This window comes from Myotis davidii, unplaced genomic scaffold, assembly GCF_000327345.1.
Source record: "Myotis davidii unplaced genomic scaffold, ASM32734v1 scaffold753, whole genome shotgun sequence".
Taxonomy (NCBI): domain Eukaryota; kingdom Metazoa; phylum Chordata; class Mammalia; order Chiroptera; family Vespertilionidae; genus Myotis; species Myotis davidii.
This window is the reverse complement of record NW_006286231.1, coordinates 2347090-2373548: the sequence shown is the minus strand read 5'-3', so window position 1 is coordinate 2373548 and position 26459 is coordinate 2347090. Positions and strand designations below refer to the sequence as shown.

Genomic DNA, 26459 nt, shown 5'->3' with positions numbered 1-26459 from the left:
TTTCTTCAGCTTCCAAATCGGCCCACATGTGTCCCTGTCTACATGTAAAGTTGATGCAGACTAGCAGGTTATAGAGCTCTTGGCCTAATGCAAATACCATGAGATGAATTTAAAACACGCTCTTCATTATTATTGAATTATTCTAAAAACCCATAATATTTTTGGCATTTCCAAACCAAAAACCCCCCCCAAAAAACTGAAAGGTTGATTGGAAACATCATATTCAAACATCAAGTCCTTCAGCAGAACTGAATTTCATCAGAGACTTTAACTTCCCACGACCAAAACCGAAGTCAAAGGGACAAGAAGTAATTAAAAGGCTACCCGATACGGAAAGCCTGAAAGTCCCACATTCGGTGGCTGCACCTGGACACGTGGACTTGACTGCAATGACCCGGTACCCACGGTGACCTTAAACACTGACAGGAACAAAGTCCACCTGCCAGGTCAAGCCTGAAATAAGTGAGATAAACTCTTCAAGACACAAAGCGTAAGCAAAGTTTGGGAATGTGGGGCTTCCTAATAAAAATTTGTATTAAACTATTGGAACATAAAAAACCTTTCTGAATCTGGATGTCTCTGTCCTGTCAGGCAGTACTGACTGACACACCCATGGACAGTAACTCTAAGTACAGTGCTTGGCAAATCACAGCAGCTCAATGTGCATAAATGATTCATGAATGACTGTTCATGCATGAATGACTGTTCATTCACAATGAGTGGGTGAACAATTCAGTGATATTATGCCCATTAGTGATACAGGTGGTCGGCACCCACCCTCCCTTAACATGGTGGTACTTCAGCCAGGAGAGACTAGAGAAGAAATCCTTAGAAGGAAACAGAAGATTGACAGGTGACCAAAGAAACATGCTTAAAGGCATCTCATTAATAAAAGTGACCACTACAGCATTCCATGCCTATGACGAAGAACACATCTCACAGAACACTCACCTGAGCTACCACTGGAGGAGGGGAGGGGGGCAGCAGGGTACAAACATCAACAAGGTGTTCTGGAAATTCTCACATCTCAATGTGCTGCCTCTACCCAGAAAACAGCCTCAATCACGACATCAGCATCTCCCTGGTTCCAGAAAAGCATGTGCCTGTGCAGGCTCCTGTTGTTCCCTATGGCAGTAGAACTTACTCTTTGTGCTGAATGAAGGAATGGTGTTTCCTGAAAGCTGCTTAATGCTACAGAGCATGGCCCCAGGGATGACCCCAGGAACTTGCCTTTTGAAATGACTGGAAATGGAAGTGCCATGTGGCAAGATACAGCAATCCGTGGCCCAGGGTCATTGCAGACACAAGGGCTCTGCTGTCCCTGTGTATTCTGCCACCTGTGCCTCCCTCCTGGTTAAAGAAACTCACCGCAGTGCTGAATGCCTTCCGGAGCGGGACACACTGTTGCCCACGGGGGAGGGCAGGTTGCTGCCTCTGTGCAGGTCCTCGATGGACCTGCTCCAGGGCTTTGATTTGTCCACCGAGCTCTCCACGGTGCTTTCCACGCTTTCAAAGTCAAACCTGAAACAAAAGAGAGATGCCAGGAGAGACTGAGAGATTCACATTTACACAAACAGCTGGATGTGCATAACTTGCTCCTTCCTTTTGTATGTCTGCACCTTAATTTGGGTAGTCTTTGCAAACAAACAAACAAAAACTAAAAGGGAAATACAAAAGAATGTCCATGAACTCCGTAGAAGCTTCAAAAATACAGAATGACAAATACTGGGCCAGGCAAAGTAGCTGAACAACAGTGAAACTTAAATAGTGACGTATCTGCATTTTACAATAAAGTTTGCTAGCTTACCAATTGCCAACATTGCTCAGATGGGAGATGGGGGAGGGTGGAATTGTACAGATGTCTTCATTTTGCTTTAACACGTCAATATGTTAGGCTTATACTAATTTATTCCTACCCATCAATTTTCACTGCGCATTTTCTCCTGGTGTGTTGGCAAGTGTGCTTTTCCAACCATATGTGATACATTACTCGCAAACGTATGAATTTGCTTTGATTTTGGAATAGCTTCCCAATGTGGTGCTCTTTAAAGGAGGACTGTTGTTTCTCTGACATTTTTGAGGTTATTACTCATGTTAACCATGTTAGAATAAATGGCAAGTTAAGGCACTCGGTCTTGTATAATTTCAGGGGCAGCATTTCTAAACAGACCGACCTTTGAGTTCTATGTATTTTCCCCTCCCAGAGTCAGAAGCTCTGCGTTCCCCCTAAAAGTATTTTATCAATTGTTTCTACCCATAGTTCTACCTGACCTAATAGAGAATAAACAGAAGGCAACTATAATTAATATCATCTGGAAGATCTTGAAGGCTATCACAGAATAGACAGCACCAATACATATTGGAAATAATGAGTATGACTGTTTATGAAAAAGTATGACTTTTATAAAAAGTATGATGGCCAAAATAAAATATTTGGTTAGAACAGTCATCTGTAAACCAGGTGATGTTCTCCATCTATTTAATATTAATCCAGATGTCACAGACTGGTGTATAATGGCATTGAATTCGTCTGACAATTCTGTCATGCCTTAGGATTCAGGAAACAGTGCTGAACAGAAAAGAGGTGGAAGCTGTGTAACGAATAGATCCTTGAGTACTAAAAACAGAAGTCTATAATTGAGATAGGAGAAGGTAAGCCAAGGGGGCATTCCAAGGTCACTCAAGTCTGCCCCATTCTCGCCATGTCTCTCTGCAGCCCCCATGCCATTCAGCTGTCCAGCTCTTATGTTTCTTTCGGCTGGTCCCCAACTCTCACACAGCAGAAAAAGGAACCACCGTGGTGAAAGCTTGTGCTTTAGGGATGGAGCCTGAGCCCGCTGTTTCTCATTCGTGGGCTAGGGAGTTATCACATGCCAAGGAATAGCAAGACATTTTCCAGCCCATTAGTTTCAAGAAAGAACATAAATTATGTGTCTCTATATAATTTGCCATCTAATTAATGCAAAAGAAAACCAAAACTAATAGCACAAATGTGAAGCCAATGCAAAAAAACCCAGAAGATTGGGAAGCAAAAGCTCTGAGTTCTGATCTTTTGTTGGGTTTGATCTTCTGCCACAGACGGGAAGAATTCCCTCATGGTGGCATAGTCTTTTCCCACGGTTTTTTGTAGGCATACGTTTGGAAAAGCTGGTCAAAGCTCTCCTGTGATTAGATAAAAGGTTAATTACAGAAAACATATAGCACAAAGCATACCATTCTTTTCATTACTCCTGATGTTTCTTACCCCTTCCTTAATTCCATAAATAATGTTCCAGATTATAAAATATGCAACAGAGTACTGTTATTGGTTTGCCATATGATATGAAGTGCAAAAGGAGATTAGCAGTTTTGATATAGTGGGAGATAAGAAACAACCTTTGGGAGAGCATTCTATAAAAACTAAGATTTTATTTCAGAGGACACTTTCTCAGGAAGATAAGCACCTGTGTTTTGGTTTTTTCTTACTCTATTCCATATATAAAAGTTATCAAAGCTGAAACTCAACAAGCCAGTTTCAGTTAATTCTTTAGTTTCTGCATCAATAAGGTAGGAATAATTATAGCTTTCTTGTCACAAATTCTCAAGGAAGTGATGAGGATAATAAGATAAAACAGCATCTGGTTAGGTCTTAAGATTTTATTGGAGTGAGGCAATATAAAAAAACAAGTGATTGCTTTTAAAAGAAGAATTGGGGGGGGGGCGGGGGAAATATCACCTGAGCCATAATATCCTCCAGTAAATTAAAAATACAATATGTGTGAGAGCATATCTGTGGATGCAGAAATATTTTTTGATTAAAGGAGGAAATGTAGAGACAGAGAAGCATCAATCAGATGCTCAAAACTCAGAGGGAAGGTAGGGGAGGAGGAGGGAGAGGGGGAGAGATCAACCAAAGGACTTGTATGCATGCATATAAGCATAAGCGATAGATGTGGACAACAGGGGGTGGGGGTGAGGGCAGGATTGGGGGGATGAAGGGACATTGGAGGGAGAAGGACACATTTGTAATATCTTAATCAATAAACGGGAAAAATGAATAAAGGAGGAAATGTGGAGAACAGAATATCTCATTGAAATGTACTTTTTATTCCTGTTGTAAATCTTTCCACAAGTGAAGCGAATAAGAAAAGTTTATGAATTAACAAAAACTAGGTTAAATAAGTTACTTTTTTTCTGCTTTGTTCCAACTTGGTCCCCTTCACCTTTATGAAAGATAAGTCAATACAAATACATAAAAATAAAAAGGGCAAGCCTCTTGTTCACCACTTCCAGTCTGCCATTTATTTCTGTATTTACGAGCACATGCAAATACACATATATGTAATTTTTTAAAATAGAAGGGAGTCACTCTTCTGTATCCTGCTTTACTCAACAATATATCATACACCTCTCTCAGTAAGTGCTGGAGTATTCTACCTTATGGATATACGTGACTTGAGCACTAAACAAAGTAGTTCTGTTTAAAATAAGGACTCTTCAAGGGTAATTTTTACTCCGCTGTTTTACTTCTGCCTTAAAAGCATTTCTAATAACAATTATGGGATTTGCTTTTAGCTGTTTGAGTAGAAACAAGCCTCCTTAGACCATAGCACATCTGCTTCTGGTTTCCTGGGCAGCGCAGGGTGTAACTGTACCACTGAGCTGCATCTTCTGCGACCACATAAAATGCAAAAGAAAGAAGCCAAGTTTTACTTACGTTACCGCATACTGTGCAAATGACAGATACTCCACCAGGACATCGAGGCCTTTGTTTTCTTCATTCAAAAACTCTCTGACCCATCTATTGGGGAAAAAAATTATGGGGGAGATTTGTCACATGCTCTGCCACAAAAGGCCCCGGTGAAAACCTTTGTTTTTCCACCACAAACACTTATTGCCTGAAAGGAAATCAGTACTAAGGAAGCCTGGACTCTATCACACCAGGTAGGAGCTTTCAGACAGACCAACTAAGAAAACCGCAACGGGGGTATGTGCAAGAATAGGGGGCCAAAGGCGTATGTGCGCCTTCTTTGAATTTTACTGCTTAAGAGACTTAAGATAACCCCTAAGAAACTTGCTAAAAAAAAGGCACTTGCTAAATGTACTTTTTCCACCATAACTGATCCTCAGCCTGCTTGCTACAGGAGCCAAGACTGCACGGGGAGGGAGGCAGACGGGGGACATGACGACATAACCACTGAAATCCAGGCGCGAGTCCAAATCCACATTCAACTCTTTTCTTGGCACACGAAGCTGCAGAAAACGCTCAACCAGCCAATGAGAGACCAGTGTTTATGGGCTTCTGGAAATTCGATAGGGATGATTTGCTTAACTTTTTCCACGAATGTTAAAACCTTTCAAGAAGTTGCAGACACCGCATACCATCATCAGAGTTGAGACGTGACAAATACCATGTTTTTCAAAAATTCTTTTGAAAATAGGACCACCTTGCATTTGAGTGGTGGGTTTGAAAGCAGTTCACTGGTTTTCTTTTACAAATTTCTATTCATTTGTCATAATCATTCCAAGAGATGAAGTAGGCTAGTCGAACAGAACTCTTAGGTACTGGAGATAAACAGTTGTTACCCCACCTTACAGGGTTCCCCAGGGCGTCCATCATCAGAAAACATGGGACACCCCATTAAGCCTTCACTAGATTGAAAAATCCAACAAATAATATCTGCTACTGTCTCACACGTGAAACAAGGTACATCTGCCAAGGACATTTCAAAATGGCTGACTCTTCCATGCACACCCGACCCACGAGGCCCAGCAGGCATGGGCACGAGAGCTACCACGGGAGCTGGTGAACATTGGTCAATCCTGCCTGTGTCCTTAAGGATGAGCAACCCCTTGAGGTCTCTGTCTTAAAGGAAGAAAAAAAAAGTCTGGAACTCAGGATGCCTGCTTTTTATTTTTGTTTTTTGGAGGGTATTTTCTTTGTTTTTGTTTTATCCTCACAGTTCATTCTTCCCTAAAAAAAAAGTTTTCTTTTTAATTGGTTTTAGAGGAAGGGAGAGGGACAGAGAGATAGAAACAGCAATGATGAGAGCGAATCATTGATCGGCTGCCTCCTGCATGCCCTTACTGGGGATTGAGCCCGCAACCTGGGCATGTGCCCTGACTGTGACTTCCTGGTTCATAGGTTGATGCTCAACCACTGAGCCATGCTGGCTGGGCCATTCTTCCTTTATGTCCCTCCATCTCCAGGATGTAAACTCATGTCTGTAGGTGGTTCCAGGAGACAGACAGAAAGGTGGGGAAAAAAGACACTGACCTCAGATTTCCCCCAACACCCTCGGGCAGACTATCACAAAATGTATGCATTTAACATAGCCCCACGCAAGCAAATAACATTTAATTTTCAAGAGACCTGGCGTGGCAACCCTGGCAAGGAAACACACCACCACTGGGCCCCACAAAGTGGCTCTGCTATGGGAGCTCACCCAAACTAACAGGGCCAGATGCTGGTCAGGACCGAAGTTTCATTCCAAAACCACTGCACACACAACCTCACGGCATCTGCTACTAGATACTTATTTTCATCTGATTTATTTTAATTGGTCCCTTCACAACTAGGCCTTAGGAGAGAGTGGGTTTTTTAAGCACCGATAATTAGAAGCTTGGAAATAGTACAGAATTTTTTTCTTTTTACAACTGGCAGGAGACTAAAGAAAGGCTAAAAGTCACTATGAGAACCGGATGACTAGCTACAAACCCCTCAGCTGCTCTCAGGCCTCTCGGATGGTCTGACCTACGGGCTCTGACTGCACCATCTGAACGGGCCCTCGGGGGTGGGTCACAGCAGGGAGCCCCAGAGCTGGGTACGGGGGTCATCTTCGTACAGGAAATGTCACCAACGGGCCCAGGTTTTCCAGGGCAGTCTCGGCTCTCCATATCCTCAGCGGCCACGGGCAATACTCAAATGTAGGAGCTGAGAAAAACAGCCACATACATAGGTCCTCTGGTTGATTTTCCAGACACAGCCTCTAAAAGAGTAGAGCTGGTCCAGGACGCTCTGAGGACCTATGATGGCCTCGATCACTGTCATAGCCATCTCACTTGAAACTTCAGCTGCACAGTTAGACAGACGTGAGCAGAGCAAGGGCGAGCGGGTAGGTACAGAAGGCCATGCAGGCAGAAAGCCTAGCGTCGGACAAAGCTAGGACAAAGCTGGGAAAACAAGGACCTTGTCCCCAGACCCCCTGATCTTCCATATTGCTGGTCATGCAGCTCGGACCCTCCAGGACGGTGAGGTTCTGACCCACATCACATACATCTAAGCCTCAGTTGTGCTTCAGCTCCAGGCCCAGAAAAGCAGCGAAACAGACAAGTGAGGCCAGGGCTGGCAACAGGACCATCTGCATTGATTAATGACCAACCAATCAGTGGAGACCATGACCCTGAAAGGGCACACCTGGAAAGTTGATGAATATTCTATTGGGATCCTCCCCTGCACCCTCCAGATAAATACCCTCAAGACAAGAACCCAGTGCCTCTCTCTAAAAGGAGCAGTCCCCCCCCTCCCCCAATTTCCCTTCCCCATCCCCCAGCAGTGGTTTCCTTGCCTCCCTCTTTCCCCTAACCTCCAAGGGCCCTTCTTTCGCCAGTGTAGCATGTCTCCTGAGCCCATTTCTTTGATGGCTCACTTCTTCTAACTCTGTGACTTTAAATAAACTTTCCCTTATAGTTTGAAGAAAAAAAAAAAATGGAAAAAACGTTCAGCCACAAACTGGATAGGAGGCAAATGACTCAGAGATAATGAATTTTTAAAAAAAGGAAGGGAGAGAGAGGAAGAAAGGAAAGAAGGTAGGAAATAGCCAAGCACAGCCAGAGCTTCAATTCTCTTGACTCAAAATACTAATATGCATATAGTCTGATGTAAGGACAGACTATTAATTAGCTTCCCTTACTTCAATCCAATGTTCTTATCAATACCTCCACTCCCACTTGATGACTTTGAGCAAAAGTGCTTTAAAAACAACTTTCAAGTTGAAAGGTAGGAGCCAGCTGCTCAGTTCCTGCTCATGTCCCGCCTCAGAGATTTCATTTCATGTGGACAACCTCTTTCTAAGCTGCAAGATCTTCCCTGGGCCTTTGATCTGGCCCAGGCACCCCGAGGTGATTTAGGAAATAAAATAAATGTATATCATGGTTGATTATCTTATCCCATTAGTCAAATGATATCAGGTCAGTAAACTCAGTTCAGCAACAAAAGGCTATAAACAGCCTTCACTTTTCCCCTCTCAATCCCTGTCCCTTCCACACTGGGGATATTCTGAACAGAAGAAAACACAGGTGAGAGTGAACTTCTGTGGAAGTGAAAGAAGATGGAAAGAAAAAAGGCAAACATGAAAAAAGGGCAACTTTCAAGCAGTATCTTGAAGCTAAAGACATAAAAAAAGGATGCCCCATTTTGCAGATTTATGTATATAATCATGCAATGAAATAGCATAAATGTTGAGTTCCTGTAGTCAATTTCCATTTTCACCTCTGTGCATGCTATACACATTTTGTTTTATATATTACCAATAGGCAAACAGTTTCAAATTGGGTAATGATAGGTTTTGGAAAGCGGAATTATTTTTGACTCTGATAACATGCATCATGTACTAAACACCTCACAGATTCACTGTAATTACATGCTGTAAAAGTGAATTAGGCAAATTTCCAATCAGCTGCTCAGGAGCCAGAAGAGACGTGGACAAGAAAAATAGCTCCAGAAAAAACCTTCTTCAAGGACAAGATCTAAGTGGGGATGCTAGTAGCTACTGTTTTATTGTCGACAGGTCAAAGCTTCATTTCCGAATTGCTGTTTTCTCTCTACCCCGCCAAATCTTAAACCTCATTATTCTCAGCTAGAGACACAAGATAAAGGGACAAAGCATGAATTCCCTTTGTTAGTCTCCAGCCTGTGGGCCACATAAGGCCTGTGAAATCATTAGATCTGGCCCTGCCAAGGCATTAGGGGTGAGTTAATTAAACGTTTGACCAAATATAGCACGCTAATTTTTAAGTTGATAACTTTGTATAGCTTGCAAATGATGCCATAAATATCCAAATGGCCCTTGGCAGGAAAAGGTTCCCCACAGGCATGGTGAACTGCAGTGGCTGAAAAAATCATGAGAGAGAGAGAGAGAGAGAGAGAGAGAGAGGGAGAGAGAGAGAGAGAGAGAGAGATTGAGTAGCATCACCCAGATTCATCATTATCTACCAAATCTAGGAGACAGTGTCACAAATTGGTTCTCAAAGTATAGCCCACACACCACTAGGGGTCCCTGAGACCCTCCCAGGGGTTTGTGGAGTTACAAGTGTTTTCATACAAATATTAAGAAAGTAGTTATTTTTGTCACCGTGCTGACATTTGTACTGATGGTACAAAAGAAATGTGGGTGGCCCGGCTGACGTGGGTCACTGGTTGAGCATCAAACTATGAACCTGGAGGTCACAATTCAATTCCCAGTCAGGGCACATGCCCGGGTTGCAGGCTCGATCCCCAGTGTGGGGCATGTAGGAGACAGCCAATCAATTATTCTCTCCCATTACTGATGTTTCTATCTCTCCTCCCTCTCTCTTCCTCTCTGAAATCAATAAAAAATATATTTTTAAAAAGAAAGAAGTGTGGCTAAAACTGCTGCCACTAAAGAATACATCTATTTATTTTATTCTTCATCCCATGCCCTTGGGAGGATAAAAGTTAGCTTCACTTAAAGCTGCCAATAGGGAGGCAATAACAATTCTTGATCACATTAAAGCTGCCCTCTTCTATATACATCTTGAGTTTTCTGTGTGGCAAAATGGGAAGCTCGCATAAGGCACTTCTGCTGCCTACCCCAGTGCCGCTATTGTCTTGAGGGAAAGCGCTCCGACAGGTGTTTGAGTTGCAAACCCAACCACCACTGTTTTACATGAAATGTAAAATGACCGACAGACTATGGCTATTCCGCCTTGGGCACTTGGCAGACATATTCTCAAAAGTGGATGAAGTGAGCCTGTCATGTTGAGGAAACCAAGTGATGGTAGTTGCTGTCGATGATAAAATTTGAGCTTTCAAACCAAAAAAAGTTAGAAATTTGGAACACTAGTATTCACCACCATGAGCTTGATAGCTCCTCAGTCCTTCAAGAATACTCCGGTGAGATCGGTGACTACTAACAAGTATGGCTGTTTTTATAGTGCAGAATAAAGCGTGTCAATGTTCAGGTGATCAATGACACTATTTTCCAAATAACCAATTCATGATGTTAAAAAATTACTAATGGGTAAAGAGACGCATTCAAGTGCAAGACAGTAAAGAGACTTTAGTACAACAGAGCACAGAAACTCATTGGTTTGTTTCAGATTTCACCTTGCAGGTAACTTTAAGAAACTGCCATTTCTTGAATTTTGGTGTAATATCAAAGAAGAACATCCACAATTATCAGAAAAAGTTATTTAAAAACTCTTCCTATGGGGTGGACTAGAAGAGGTCAGTGGGGGTGGGAGTGGGAGAGTAGGGCTCATATGTAATACTTCCAACAATAAAGATAAAAAAATAAAATAAAAGGAAACCCTGCTACACTGCTGGTGAGAATGCAGATTGGTGCAGCCACTATGGAAAACAGTATGGAGGTTCCTCAAAAAAACTAAAAATGAAACTACCTTATGACCCAGCAATTCCACTTATGGGTATAAATCCAAAGAAACCCAAAACATTAATTCAAATAAATATATGTACCCCTACGTTTAATGCAGCATAATTTACAATAGCCAAGATGTGAAAGCAACCCAAGTGCCCATCAGTAGACAAATTGATTTAAAAAAAAAAAAAGCTGTGGTCTAGATATACAATGGAATATTACTCAGCCACAAAAGAAGAATGACATCTTATCATTTGTGACTGCATGGATGAACCCAGAGGGTATTATTGGTGAAATAAGTCAGTCAGAGAAAGATTTCACTTATATGTGGAATCCAAAGAACAATATAAGTGGACAAACAAAACAGAAACAGACTCATAGACTCAGAAAACAGACTGATGGTTGCCAGAGGGGAAGGGGGCAGGGAGGTTTGGTGAATAAGGTGAAGGGATTGAAAAGTAGAGATTGGTAGTTACACAACAGTCGCAGGAGTATAAAATACAGCACAGTGACTACAGTCAATAATACTGTAATAGCTACATATGGTGACAGGTGAGTCTCTGTGTAAGGCCAGGTTTTCTTCATATACATCAACCAAAGCAACATAGCACAACACACTGAATGCAAAGATATGAGAATGCAGCTGCCTTCTACTAACAAACCATTAAAGAGATGTAAAATGTAAATTAGGGCCACTCCTGTAACCAATATTTTTTTTTTTGCTTTGGAAAATAGTTTTTATGAAATATGTTATTTGTGCTATATTATGCTTCCTATTTTGTATTTATATATTTACATTTATTAAATATTTAATAAATACTAAATTTTATTAAAGAAGCATATTTAAAATGTATCCGTTTGAATTTCCAATATGGAGAACATTTAATAGATAAAACCCACAAAAATAATTTAAGAGAGTAAGGAGTCCTAAAATTAAAAAGAAATTGAGAACTGTTGGCTTTATGACAGGCTTTGGACATATCTAGGTTCGAACCTCAGTGCTTCTAAGTTGTGTGGACTTGAGCAAGATACTTAATAGCTCACTCAGCTTTCCCATCTGTAAAATGAAGGTTCAGAGGTAAAAGGCAACAATAAAAAGATTTTGTAAGAAATAAATAATACATTTAATGTGCCTAATACAAATCTTAATACATGACCAAATGACTATGATCTTGAAAATTTCTAAAAAGCACCATCTCAGAATGAATTAATCATAGGCTAGCTTGATGCACACACCCCCCATAGGTGTTTTATACCTCTTAGAACCAGCTCTTTGGGCCTGGCCTAGCCCACATTGCTTCCTCACAAAAAAAGCTGAAAGTTCAGGAGGGATGTCACTGAGCACCTCCTCACTTCTCCCCCTTTCTACAAACCTGCCCACTAGGACATTCCTCTCACAACCTCATTCTCTCAATTCCCGCAATGAAATAAAATGAACTGAGCATCTTTCAGAATTTCTGTCACTGCACTCAGGATGAGAATTAATTTTCTATCATAATAGGGAGTTTAACTAAAATGAACTACCTGCAAGAAGAGATAGCCTACATCTCAGTTCCATGGAATACAGCCCGTAAATCTATCCAGCTCACCACTACTGCGGCCACTTGAATCTTATCACCCTGACATCCAAAACATCACAACATATGCCTACTCTCACTGCCTGGCCAATGTGTTCTAATATTTGTGGCTCCTTTCAAGGGTCTTCCAAGTCATTTCAAGAGCTGGGATAAGTCATAATCCAATTCTTCTCTATTATTATAACTCTTAAAGAGTAAGTGAATGCGATTATTTCTAGTCCAATTCTTACTTCAATTTGGCTCAAAGAAAATTAATTTTCTTTCTCAGAAGATTACTCCATTTATAGAGTTTTAGGTTAACATCAAAACTCATAACAAACCCTTTGCTTGGCAAAGCTATAGCTTGGAATGTTATCTCAGCAAAGCCCTAGCCTTTAACCTTGAAATGCAAGTATGTGCCAAGAATAATTTTTTTTAAGACAATATATTTTAAATGTAATTCTTCCTTTAAATTTCTGGTAAGCAACAATCTCCTAGGTGTCAGGGTTGTTTTAAACAAGGAAGGCAACATTCTCTGCATGGAATTCCTTGGGGACATATTACATAATATTGTCAAATTATTATTAGATACAATATTATTTTCAATATGCATAAGAAACAACAGTTATGTAGTGAGTAATTACTATGTATTAAACCCTATATTTAATCATTTTTATATTAGATATTTTGTGAATTATTTCATTTGATCCTTACAATATGCCTATGGAGTTTTATCCTCATTTTATAGGTAAGAAGTTAACTTAGATCAGATGGTAAGTAAAGAGAGTTTATATAACTTACCTAAGATCAAGTAACAAATAGCAAAAATCTGAACTAACATATTTCTTTTCATAAGGCAAATAGGCACCCAATTACCTTTCTATTATGGTACCTTAAAGAGTACAATAAAATCTCTGGATCCCTTATTTAGCATCTTGTATTCCAAGAATTCCTCATTGTATTGATTCATTGCTTTCACATTATTGAGTAACTTTGTCAGAAAATTTTCCAGCCAAATGAATTCAAGCTGCTTAGTTTCCATAGTGAAGAGTCAGTTCAGGCTTGGGTTTTCAGGTCAGGCAAGACAGGTCAAAATCCTGGTGTGTGGTTTCACCTGTATAAGGTTATGCCAGTAATCGGTTGCATCAGACAGACAATGCACCTCCATGCATTTTTCTGCTGCTAAAGCCAAAGCTTTCAGAGTGCCTCAGATAGGTGATAAACACAAAAAACTTCAGCTGGAGAAGATGAAAGAAACATAAGAATCTTTCAACACCCCCACAGCATCCTAAACAACAAACCATTCCAATTGCTTGCAGATTTGCACTGGCTTCAACCCAACCAGGGCTCTACTATTCAGCCAACTTTGTATTGGAAATGATCATCTTGCTTTGGTATTTGATGGTCAATTTCACATTATTCCAGCAATGCCCAAAGAAATGCTTTCTGACAATTTGTAGAAATCCTGGCTGTAGATCATTCAGTCAAGAAGTGGTGCCAACAGTATAGGGTTGGACCTTACCAAATGGAATCTAGCTCCTGACCCACAAATATTGGAAAGTATGTAAATTTCCTAAGCTTGGATGCCCAACTATATTAACTTACCACCACTTTCACCCCCAATAGACAAGCCTCATTGCTTTGATCCCAGAGTCCTGATTATCCTATTTCCTTTCAGGGAAAGGGCTGCCAGATTAGGCAACATAAGAAAAAGAACACAGCATTTTGAACCAAAGCACCTGGCTCTACAGCTGTAGATTTAGTGGGAGTCACTCACCTTCTCTGGTCCTTAAAACTTCTAATCTGTAAAATGAGGAACTAGGTAATTCTTAATTTCTCTTCTAGTTCTAAATCATGATTCTATGATCCACTGCTCTACAGCCCATTTTCTGGGATGAAGGTGATTTTCAACTTTAGGTTAGAATTGGTTCATTTTTTTAATATTTCATTTTCAAGGAAAGAACATGCAGACTTATCCTTTAAGAAATGAACATTTTAACCCTGCATTTCTGCCATTTAAAAAAGCTTATTTTGCCCTAGCCAGTTTGGCTAAGTGGACAGAGCTTTGAACCAGGGACTGAAGGGTTCTGGTAAGGGTGCGTACCTCAGTTGTAGGTTTGACCCGTGTGCAGGAGGCAACCAATAGATGTGTCTCTCTCACATAGATGTTTCTCTCTCTGAAGACTCTCCCTCCCTTCCACTCTCTCTAAAAAAAAAAAAAATCAATGGAAAAATATCATTGGGTGAGGATTAACAACAACAACAAAAGCTTATTCTGAAATAACTGTGAAAATTAACTACTTGAATGGCTTATAGCAAACAAAGTCTAGAGTAGAAGTAAGCTGTTACTTATGTAATATATTAATTTACAGAATACTCTGTAAAACTATAAAATAATATATATGTAAAAACCTCATTTCCAAAAGACCTGCAAAGAATGTCAAAGGGGAAAATCCTAAAAGATTTTCTTATTGTAAAACTCAACTATTTAAAGCCTAGAGGGTTAAATAACTTGATGGAAACTAAACAAAAATTTTAGGAAGAACTCAGGCTATAAAATAGGATATGCCTTGCAGATAAACCATCTTATTTTAAGGTACTCTAGAATTATGCCATCACGAATATGTGAGAATGCCATGAAGTTGCACTTGCTTGAGGCAAAGCAACCATGTTGTTTCATGAAAACTCAGAAATGCTTAGCACCGAGATCCCTCAAACTTTATTTTCTAGAGTGGATTTACACTTCCTGGTCCTAAAAATTTGAGAATTTGAGGTGTAGGAAGAAGAGACGCAGAACCAAGTATCTGTGTACAATGAAGTGTATCAGGTGACATCACTCCAGCTTCTGTCCCCTTCTGGCCAGAAAGGTGGGAAGTGAGGAAAGGAGAACGGAGCAATTTCAAACAACGAGCTCAGAGAACGCCCATGAAGGTTCGGAGGTCTTCCAGAATCTGTCTGCATTACTTGTTGGGGGTTCCTAATTTGCCAAAGAATTATTATACACACAAGAGACCAAGCACTCACTACTACATCCAAGCAAAGAATTTTACAACGGTTATAAATATCCCAAATCAAGGACTGTCTGTCCAGCTCCTACTGATTCTTGTACTGTGAGAAACTCAAGTACTAACACAGGTTCCACCAACCGAAACCTCTGTCTCCTAGCTTATAATGAACAGTAAGGAAGCTTAACTCTTCAGGTATGACACAGTCACTTTGTAAAGTGTCCAAAAGAGCCGAACTTGTTCTCCCTCATCCATGTTTCTAACTCTCTATCTCTTTTTCCCTTCCTCTCTGTAAAAAGTCAATAAAATATATTTAAAAAAAAAAAGTGTCCAAAAGAGCCTTGGAACTAAAATGTTAAATGGGCACACTTACCCAATATGGTTGGTTCTTAAAGAAATTTCCAGTTCTCTCAGCACTTGTGTGGATTCTTGAACACGCCGTCTGAATTTCTATAATTCAAGAAACACATATTCTCACAAAACATATTTTAGCAACTGCTAAACCTGTAGCTTACTTGTAATAAGTTTAACACGGTATGAAAATAGCTCTGCTTCTGAAGTGGGCTTTTCTCACATTTCTTTTTGCAAAGCACACACATTTTTCTCATCATGGAAATCAGCTGATGCAAAAGGATTGGGAAAAATTACTTATTTTCATGTACTAAGTGTCATTAAGTAAGTATATTCTTTTCCCCTACCCCGCAATACAATAGTCACCAATATATTTATGTGTTGGGGTCCCTAAGATCATCCCAGTTTCAATGATTCCATAGGACTCAGCATACAGTTATCCTTATGACTAGGATTTATTAGACCAGGAAGATACCAGGCATAATCAGCAAAGGGAAATGATACCTGGGGTGAAGTTTGGAGGAAACCAGATACAAGCTTCCAAGAGTCTTCTCCCAAAGGAGTCACAAGTGACAGTATTCGTGAAATGTTGTCGACCAGGGAAGCTCATTAGAGACTCGGTGCCCAGGGTTTTCATCGCAGGGTGGGTCACTTGGGCACTCTCTGCTAGCACATACCTAAGTCCAGCCTCCCAGAAGGAAAAGAGGCATTCGGCATAAACCATATTGTTGGCTTAAACAAGTTGGGCACCGGGAGTATTCTGATCAGGGAATGGTAGGAACTCTCCCAAAATTCAAGTTCCCAGTTGACAACCAGAAGCCAACCTTGCAAGCAGGTATTTCTAAGGTAGCAGTCTCAGGCTTGCTATGTTAACTCCTTTCTACATGACCTAAGATTTCCAAAAATAAACATTCATAGTTGTCTCTGCCCACGAGCCCCCACGTGGAAGGTCCCTGTTCTGAAGCACCTCCCTTCTACATTTGGAATATCCTTCCTCATTCCGATGCCTCTAGAACCCCAACGATCCTTCCAGAACTCCCTCATGTCTTTCTTCTTCAATGAATCCTCCTCTGATAGTAAATGTGCTCACCTCTCCTCTCAACGCTATATAACCTCCAAGGATTCATTGGGTTGCACAGCACAGCGGTTCTTTGGAACACCATTTCCTAAAGAAGCACTTATTTGCCATGACTAAAGTCTTGGGTCACTCTAGAAGGACATTTGATGTGCCACACCTTCTAAGAAGAGTCCTCTGCTTTCTGCCCTGTAGGTCCAAACCACCGTCTTGTTACACCGTTCTCGGGAAAAGGCACTTGGATTCTAACTCAGGATATTAGAAAGCCTTGTCTACCGCCATCATTGCAGGGTATATAGGGGTATCCAGCTCCAAAGGCAAAGGTGTGCAAGGACAGGAAGGAAAGGAGAAAGTGTGGACAGGAGGATGGGGGTGGGGAGAGCCAGGTGGAACCCTGCTCAGTATGGGCGGCTTCTGTCACTCTCTTCTCTTCTGACGGCCCTTTGCTTCTCCAACTGCTTCTCACCAGGGCACCAAGGAAGCAAAGTCTCCCAGATCCCCCTGGTTGCCATTCCTAAAGCACCCCAAAGACTTTCTTGGGTTTTTAGAATGTGGGTACAGTAGGATATGTGAAATAAAAGCATCCTCGATGCAATGAAGAAAGCAAGACACTCCCCTCTTTTATCAAGAAAGGCCTAAGAAATGGCAGCAGCATCTACAGTTTGGAGGGGCATCCGACTGCTTCCCGCAGAGCTCTCCAGCACTGAGGGCTGCTGACGAGGGGGTCTACGTATGGTCACGCAGCCGAGGGCACCATTTCCAGGTGTGCTGGCTGCTCCCAAGGGGCCATCCAAAGGCAGAGTCATAAGTCTTGGGCTGCCTACACCTGTGGCCTTCAGAAGACAACGCAGTGCTCTTGGCTATGCATTTGGCACAGTTCTGACTGGTTTCCTGAGGCCTCTGCCGGCCAACTCTGCCTCATGCTTCCTCGGGTCAAGGTCATCTCTTCCAGACATCGTCAGCCATAAGGGCAAGCAGCGAAGCAAGGAGGACATAATGGAGTATAAAAGAAAACCTGCTGAAGGGCTAAGTGGCATATATCAAAACAACACTATCAGATAATGGGAAGGACACTAGCAGATAGCATTTACTCGCCATTTACTATGGTAGGCACTACACTTTGGCAACTACATAATACCTGAGGTGAAACTAAATTGACTTTGCCCTTGTACTGTACTCTCTCGGGAACTGTTTGATTTTTAGCTGACTTCTAGACTACAGAGAGACTTGGCACCCACTTCACTAAACACATAAACAGTGAGTGCGAACACTCTGCACTTCTACAATGGATGCAGAATGCTTTAAAAGAGAAATCGTGTGCCCGTGGGGACCAGCTAAAAGGAGCAGGGTACCATCACTTTTAGTCTTCACCCCTGACTCAGCCTCTCCCTAAGAATAAGGTACAGCTTGGGGATGGGCCCACGGAGGCAGCTGAGCCCTGGAGACGAAGACAACAGATTTCACCATCACAGAGGACCAGGCTCCCTTCTTCCTGGTCTGTGGCCTCTCCCATGCCAGACGCGAGCAACCCCTCCCACCTCCAAAGCATAGACTAAGCACTGGCTGGTATGAAATGAGGAGGCTGGTTTGGAGAGTTCTGATCCCAGAGATATCTAATTTAGGCTCTTCCTTTCCTGCCCTGGAGCGTTTAAAACTATTTAGAAGAAAATCTAAGTAGAATATATTTCAGAATTTTTTTCAGAAGACGGCACATGGAGTACCTTGTGTTCCAGATGAACAAAAGCTTAATGAACAAAGTACCCGAGGGCTCCAAATGCAGTTAAGGGAAGACGGCTGGGCCTAGACTATCTGGCCCTGATTTGAAATCTTTTTGTTTCCCCCTCCCATATTACAACTGAGAACTTTAAACACATTTTAACTGCAAGCCATGCCTTATTCCAAACAAAGTCTCCTTTTCTCCAGGCTGTAAGCATGACAATTACGTTGAGTGGAACAGATCGTTTCCTCCTGCCAGCTCCTGACAGAAATCGGAGCAGCAGGGATGGTGGATCCAACATCATTTTATTTTTTTTCTGCCCCCAATGACTGATGGTGAAAGATGAGGCACAGACCAAACAAGGCCATTCAGAGGGACACACAGGGCCCGGGGCAGAGACTGAGGTCAGCCAAACAGACATCGATTGTCTAGGGCCTCTTTATCATTATTTGTGAGGGAGTAAAACACTTTCTGAGCAGCTTATTAGTTATTATTATTTTTTGTCTTATTCCTTTGCCTCAACCCAGAAGTAATTGTTCCAAAGGAGAGCTGGGACATGCCAGGAGGAACCCCCTGTCCCCTCCCAGCACCTTCCTCCCTATGGGGTTTGGGGCCGGAGTCTAAGAAGCTCTCTGGGAGTTCACATATTTTCTCCTTTCTTTTCAGAATCTGACAAATGTTGTGATAATTGTTTGGGGATGGAACATACTCTGTGTGAGGGAAGCTCTCAGTCTTGCGGACAGACATCGGCATTTCTGCAATGCTCAGCTCGGGGTGAGTGTGCCTCACGCCTGAGCATCCAGCGTGAAGGTGTGTAAGCCTGGGGATACCTGGAAATGTTTCTAAACGAGAAGCTTGCTGCCCCTGTGCAAAGAAATGGCCCAGAAAACCACCTGGGGCCTTCTGCTTGTGTTCTGTGCAAATGGGTGTGCCTTCACTTAGCCCCCTCTAATCTGATGGCTGAGGCTGCTCTGTCCTTGGGGGAGGAGACAGAACAAGTATGAAACAAAGAACTAAGCAGCTGTCTCATTGAGGGGGGCCTGACAGAAGCTCTTTAGAAAAACAAACATGTGTGTGCCATATTTTGGGAGGGGGGGAGCTATGAGACTTTGACAGGTACATTCTCAGAAGACGAGGCTGTGTCATTGAAGTCCATATGGCGTCTAGCCGACAGCACAGGTCTACATCCATTTCATCATCATGTCGAGATGTGATTTCCGCTTGCGTGCATGTTAACCATGAACTTCCAAGATGAAATAATAGCTGTTTTCCTTTGCTTAGCTTTTTTTTTTTTTTTGAAAAGGGGTGGTGGGGGGTGAGTGAAAGCAAAAAAATAAAGAAAAAGGACGTTTTTTATTTATTTTTTTAAAATACAACAGCCAAGAGCCCTGGAAACAGTGGCTAACTAGGAAAAGCGTGTCTTTCTTCTCTCATGGGTCACACGCAGAAACAACAGAGGGGATTCAGCTCCAGATATTTTCCTCGCAGCCTTGAAAGCAGGAGTTGCAGTAGGTCAACCGGAAAACAAGCGCTTGCTGCAGAAGAGTCCTTTACCCATCTTAGCAGGGACAGCTCTGCCCTGAGACATCCCAGGCCCGCCCCAGGCCCACAGGGCTCTGCCAGGCTGCATGCCTGACCATGAGGCATCAGTGTAAACCAATTGTGTGACTGCACAAAGCAGGGCTTGTGTGTAAAAGGGGAGCGTCTGTCGAGAATGGAGTCAGCTTATTCTCTCCTCACCTTCTTAGGGCCAGGGGCAGGGCTGGGGCGGGGAAGCTGCTAAAAGCATCAACACAGGATGTGAGAGCACAGCTGGGATGACAAAGCCCAGTGATTTTTCAAGGTCTCTGGACATGCACCCAGACATGAAAGACAAGTCGGCCGCTGCTGGGCCTGCTTTCCTGGGGCCCCCACACCTCTGCACCGCACTTGCCGCCTGTGTAACTGCACATGGCAGTGCCTCAATGGCCATCAGAGGGAAGGGCCTCCCTCCTCAGGAAGGCACTCTTAAACACACCCTCAAGTGAGAAGGACAGCTTCTCCCTTTGTCTTCTCATGTTCGGCTCTAGACTGTTTTCCTGGAGGCCCTGGCTTGGGCTACAGTGCAGAGGAAGGAAGGTCTCCCCAGTGCAGAGGACTCTGCTTGCTCATGGGGAAGCGGTAACAAAGAGTGGAAATAAACCCCTCTTACCTTCCTGGTTACAGCTGGATCCAGATAGCCTTTGAGCTTTTGAATGTATGTGTGGGGAGGATTCTTCACCTGGAACCGTTCCTGCAGGAAGCATAAAAATAAAGTAAAAATATCGCATGTATGAAGGCATGACAACCAACCATGTTCCAACAGATTCAGATGCTGATCCAAGGCTGAAAGGCACCCACAGAACGGACGTGGCCCTGCAAATAAATCATCACTATATTCTAATGATGTTGTCCTCTCTGCAAAGGAGAAAACGGAAGCTCAGAGCAATTCGGCCCTTCCCGAAGGTAACACAGGTGTCAGTGGTGCAAATGGATCTGAAGCCACACTACCCTCCTCTAGTCTCTCCTGCTTTCTCTGCAGCTCTCATTCCAGGAATAATGTTCTGCCCAACTTGTAACCACATCCTCTTCTCGCAGGTCCTCAGTCTACTGCATATTCTTTTGAAATCTTTAATGTTAGCAAATCTTTTTTTGAATATTAATTCTTTGGGGAAAAACAACAACAAAAATTTGACTCAAACTCGATAAAACTTCTCTGTTTCAAAAACGAGTAGAGTCTATTGCTAAGAGGCTGGAGTGAGCGTGTATTTGTGTGTATGTATACCCATGGGTGTGATCGCTAAAGGGCTCCCAAGGCAGCCCAAACTAGAAGACCCAAAAATAGTTTAAGCAAAACCACAATCATTGAAATAAGCATATTTTACTAATATATATACATGCTATTTGAATATAGACCTGACGTGGGCCCAGGAATCTGCATTCTAACAAGTTTTATGCTGATGCTGTGGATGGAGGGACTACACTTCGAGGAACTCATGCCCCTGCATATTGGATTTTATAGACTATAAAGTCCAAAGCAGCACAATAAGCAGTAGTAATGCACTGGGTAGAAACCAAATGCCCACAAACTAAAAAGTGGATGGATAAATACCTATACTATGTTCATTCAACCGACTATCACAATGAAAATGAATAAACTACACAGCATGCACTGCATGCTCCTACATAGATGGGTCCTGTAAAGCTGATGTTAAGACAAAAAGAACACGATTTCATTTACTACAGATTTACACAAAACAGGCAAAATTAAACAATCTTTAATGGTTTTATTTATGTGCGTGTGCGTGTGTGTGCATGCGTGTGTGTGTTTAAGAGAGAGAGAGGGAGGGAGAGAGAGGTAGATGACTAGCTGGAGGACTGAGGTGGGGGAAGGGAAATATGAAGTATTCCTTGAGAGATTAGCAATGTTCTATTTCCTGACCGAAGTAGTACATGGGTGCTTGGCTTCATCCTACTTGTTATGCTGTTCTTGGGTTTCACAACCTCTTCTGTACATATGCTATACTTGACACACACACACAAAAAGTTTAAATAGTGTATCAGCTCTAAACAGAAAAAAAATAAAGATTCATCATGAAAGCAGGACAATTCTTATCAGGTTCTACCCTACCTATACCCCAAAAGATGTTTTTCCTAGTAATTATTTTAAACCTGATTATTGCTTACACCTCAATGGAATGTCTTAGAATTTTCCAACACTGACACTGGCCAGGATGTTTAAGCATTTGTATAACCCATGAGAATTCTATTTCTCCAACACAGGGATACTCTTCCCAGTCCACTCAAGTCTTGCTCGCTTAAGATTCAGAAATGCTAAAGATCATCTTACTATTACCAAAAAGATAATCTTACTAGTGTAAGTATATACTTTTAATTATGCTTTAAAATAGAAGGAAGTAGCTTATAGTGAGACATCTATCAATATTTCCCCTCTACTTAAAAAATGATCAGGGTGAATGTTATAGTATATCAACTATATTGCAACAAAGCTGTTAACATAAAAAGAACAGCATACTGTTCCTAATTGTTCCCCCAAATTTTCTACCGGGAGAAACATCTTGAGTGTCATCATAGGTCTGTATAGTCCTTTTTATTAATTTAAAACCACCATCACTTAGGTAATGAATCAAAGGGAATCCAACCTCCCTGGGTTTTCAGCAGCAGCCCAGCTGAAGGCTAAAAAATCACAAAAAGCTCTGATCTGAAAAGTTGACTGACAGCTAACTAGTTACTATTTCTAACCTTGCGTGTAACCACAGCTGATGCCAGAGATATAGCAGGATATAATAAAACTTATGCTTTGATGCCAGAGATATAGTAGGATATAATAAAACTTATGCTTTTTAACGATCCAATCATTCAAATTGTTAAAAATCCTATGACAATGCAAAGCTGTGCTCCCTTCTGCTATAGCAACCAATTACTTCCAAATAGAAGGCTCCTAACATAACCTCAAGGAATTCTAACTCTGGCTAATACAGTATCTGCTTGAGGACATGAAATATGAATCTGTGGACAATTGCTGACAGATTCCTAATTTATGTTCTTTTAGGCAAAGTCCCCATACCAGAAGAGCCATATGTATTCCTTTAAAAGTAAGATCTGGTTGCCCTGGCCAAGTGGCTCAGCCGGTTGGAGCATCATCCCATATGCCAAAAGGTTGTGGGTTTGATTCCTCATCAGGGCACATACCCAGGGTTTTGGGTTCAATCCCCAGTTGGGCGTGTATGGAAGGCAACCAATGGATGGTTCTCTTTCATATCTCTCTCTTGCTCTCTCTTTCGCTCTCGCTCTCTCTCCATATACTCAGGTGAGGATTAAAAATAAATAAATAAGGTTGAGTAGCACATAAAACATTGACATTCACTCAGTTAGTGAATCCCATTTTTGATAGTCAGTAAGGGCATCTTTCTCCACTTCCTGTTTAAGACTGGGGTGACCCAGAAAGGCTTTCTCAAATCCAGGGGCAAGCAAAAATAGGTTTACAGCTGTGAGTAGGTGAAACTGTTTACTCTTGTATTATTACTTATTCATTATTGTATTTATTGGTATTATAACTATAAACCTACTTTTGCTCACCCCTGTATACACTTTTATTGGTCCTGCAAATATTTCCTTACTAGAGGCCCAGTGCACAAATGTGCACTTGGGGGGGTCCCTCAGCCCAGCCTGTGCCCTCTAGCAGCCCAGGAGCCCTTGGGGGATGTCCACTTGCCAGCAAGGACCAGGCCTAAGCTGCAGTTGGACATCCTTAGCGCTGCTGAGGAGGCAGGAGAGGTTCCCGCCATCACTGCTGTGCTGGCAGCCATCAGCGGCTAAGTGGTGCTCCCCCTGTGGGAGCGCACTGACCACCAGAGGGCAGTTCCTGCGCATTAAGTGTCTGCCCCCTGGTGGTCAGTGCACGTCATAGCAACCCATCGTCCTGCCCTTCAGTTGATTTGCATATTAGCCTTTTATTATATAGGATTTATTTCAAATCCACTTAAGAAGTATTCCAGCATATCACAGATCATCTAGTTTATTTAAATTGATTCTACATGTGACAGTATTCTAGTTCACACAAAAAAATTAGAATTCATGGTGATTTACCTTACTATATATTAGTATATTATTGTCTTTTGATATTTGATAGGCTCTTAATGTTTAGAGTTGTAGCTCAGAGGCCGGCAGTGGCAGGTGGGAAACGTTGGAGTCCTCTGTCACTGAAGCAAGCAAGCCTCATGTTTGCTTCCAGCTGTCTGGCTGCCAGCCGTCATCTTGGCTGGCAGTTAATTTGCATATCGCCCTGATTAACCAATGGGAGGGGTAGCGGTCCTATGCTAATTACCTTGTTTCTCTTTTATTAGATTAGATAATTATTCCCCTGAAATTATGGACAAGGTCTACATTTAATACACTCATACTTTTTTCAACTGTTTATTAGCATTTGCTGTTGTGTTTTAGGCACATTTTTCACTTGTTTGAGAAACTTATTAATTTATTTCCAAGAAAGATAAAATAAAGAAGCCTGATGTCTTAAAATACAGTAGGCCTATATCACAGCTACTTCTTGAAAACTCGGCCTGCATCCAGGGTTTCAAATAAAACTGTACGGCAGAAGAATATAAAGCCCCAATCATTTTCCTGAAACTTAAGGTTGTTTCTATAATCTCAAAAGGAACTACAGTTTGAGCTATAAATCCAGCATCTGCCCCACCAAATCTTTCCATCTCTTCAATGTAGCCATTTGAACAAAAGTTTGGGGGGAATACACTGGAGAATGTCAGCACCTTGCCAACACACATTTTTTATTTGGAAGGACTTTGTATAGATTAGTGACATCATACTTATTTAAAATAATGTTTTTTTCTCTAATTATTAGAATTTTAGATTTTTTAATTGAAACCCCAAATTGCCTTGGATGGCAGTTTTCCATCACACTCACTTCCAAATGTTTCATCACCCACATGCTATTTCAATAACTATTTACCTACTTGTTCAACATCATTGATATGGGTAGCTTAATTAAATTAAGTCCTCAACCTGAGTTACATTATATAGAAATATTATTCTTAGGGATAAAGAATTTATTTAATTATGGTGATTTGTTAATATGGATTTTTTAGCACCTGAAGGAGCTTTAAAATACAAGTTTCTAATTTTCCAGGTAGATACCCAGAAGTGGGGTTGTTGGGTCATATGGTAACTCTATTCATAATTTTTTGAGGAGCCTCCATACTGTTTTCCATAGTGGCTGTACCAGTTTACATTCCCACCAGCACTGAATGAGGGTTCCTTTTTCTCCACAACCTCTCCAACACCTGCTATCGTCTTGTTGATAATAGCCATTCTAACAGGCATGGGGTGGTATCTCACTGTAGTTTTGATTTGCATTTCCCTAGTAGCTAGGGAAGTTGAGCATATTTTCATATATCTGTTGGCCATTTGTGTGTCTCCTTTGCAAAGATATATGCACCCTTATGTTCATTGCAGCACTATTCATGGTAGCGAAGACATGGAAGCAACCCAAGTGTCCTTCACTAGCAGACTGTATAAAGAAGATGCAGTACATATGGAATACTGCCATTTGCAACAACATAGGTTCCCCCAGCTGGCCAACCTCCCACGATCCCTTCCCCCAGCCAGCAGGCCCCCGAGCTGGAACAGGGAACTGGGGGTGGGTGGCGGCAGATGTGGCCCCTTTCCCAGGGGTCGAGGACGGGCTCCCTCCTCAGGGCCAGAGGCCAACCTCCTGTGCCCTGTCCCGCCCCCCAGCCAGCAAGCCCCAATCAGCCTGCTGCCCACCCGCCACAGTGGTGGCATGGCAGTGCGGGAAGGAGGGGGGTAGGCGGGGAACTGCACGTTGGCAGGCACTGATGATGTCAGAGTCAGTGTCCGGCATTCATTCCTTCCACACCTGGCCTGGTGACCATTGCTTCCTCTTTGGCCTGGCCCTGATCGCCAGCCAGGCGTAGGGACCCCACCCATGCACAAATTTCATGCACCGGGCCTCTAGTCTTTTAATAATACATCTAACTATATTCTTCAGACCTCTTAGCTCACTCAAGCCTCCCAGGTGTCAAGTCAAGATTAACCCCACTATACAGATGGTGGAACCGAGACTCAGAAATTAAATGACTGCCTTCAATTAGACATAGGATACACAGCAAGGATTCAAACTCAGGTTTTCTGAGTCTCTGATCCTTGCTCTTTCACCACACTGGAATAAGTGTGCTCATCTTGCTTTTGATACCATTTTTAAAAGGGCAGAAACATGTTTTCTTCTTTGAGTCCCCCTTATGTAGACAAATATTTGGCACACAGTTAGTCTTTAATAATGTTCAAAGAATTAAACTTCTTTTAAATGTCATATACAAGTCACCTCTCTCATAAATTAAGGGTAAGTTTTTAAATTTTAAAAGTACGCAAAGAGATTGTAAACACTGTACGGAGCATACAGCCAGCGGGTCCTGTGCTAGAAGTAAGCCAGCCAAACTCATGTCATAGCTAAAGAACATCTGCTGATAAGCCTGTGTTGTATCTCCAATGGCTCTGAAACTGCCTAGTGCCTCTCATTATTATGCATTTCTCATTAACTCAATCTGCTAAGGCTGGTGTGGGCCGTCCCACCCCCACACC

The 26459-nt window shown here is 42.0% G+C and overlaps 1 protein-coding gene across 1 annotated transcript in view; it reads right to left on the bottom strand.

Annotated features, from left to right (window-relative positions):
• FMNL2 (formin like 2) overlaps positions 1 to 26459 on the bottom strand; it is a 318406-nt gene that overhangs the window by 77419 nt on the left and 214528 nt on the right. Inside the window, exons 3-6 of the mRNA XM_015559808.1 lie at positions 20494 to 20574; positions 15533 to 15609; positions 4697 to 4780; positions 1369 to 1521 (exon numbers count right to left, since the gene is read on the bottom strand). Of these exons, the coding sequence (XP_015415294.1) occupies positions 1369 to 1521; positions 4697 to 4780; positions 15533 to 15609; positions 20494 to 20574 (395 nt within the window). The remainder of the gene's footprint in view (positions 1 to 1368; positions 1522 to 4696; positions 4781 to 15532; positions 15610 to 20493; positions 20575 to 26459) is intronic.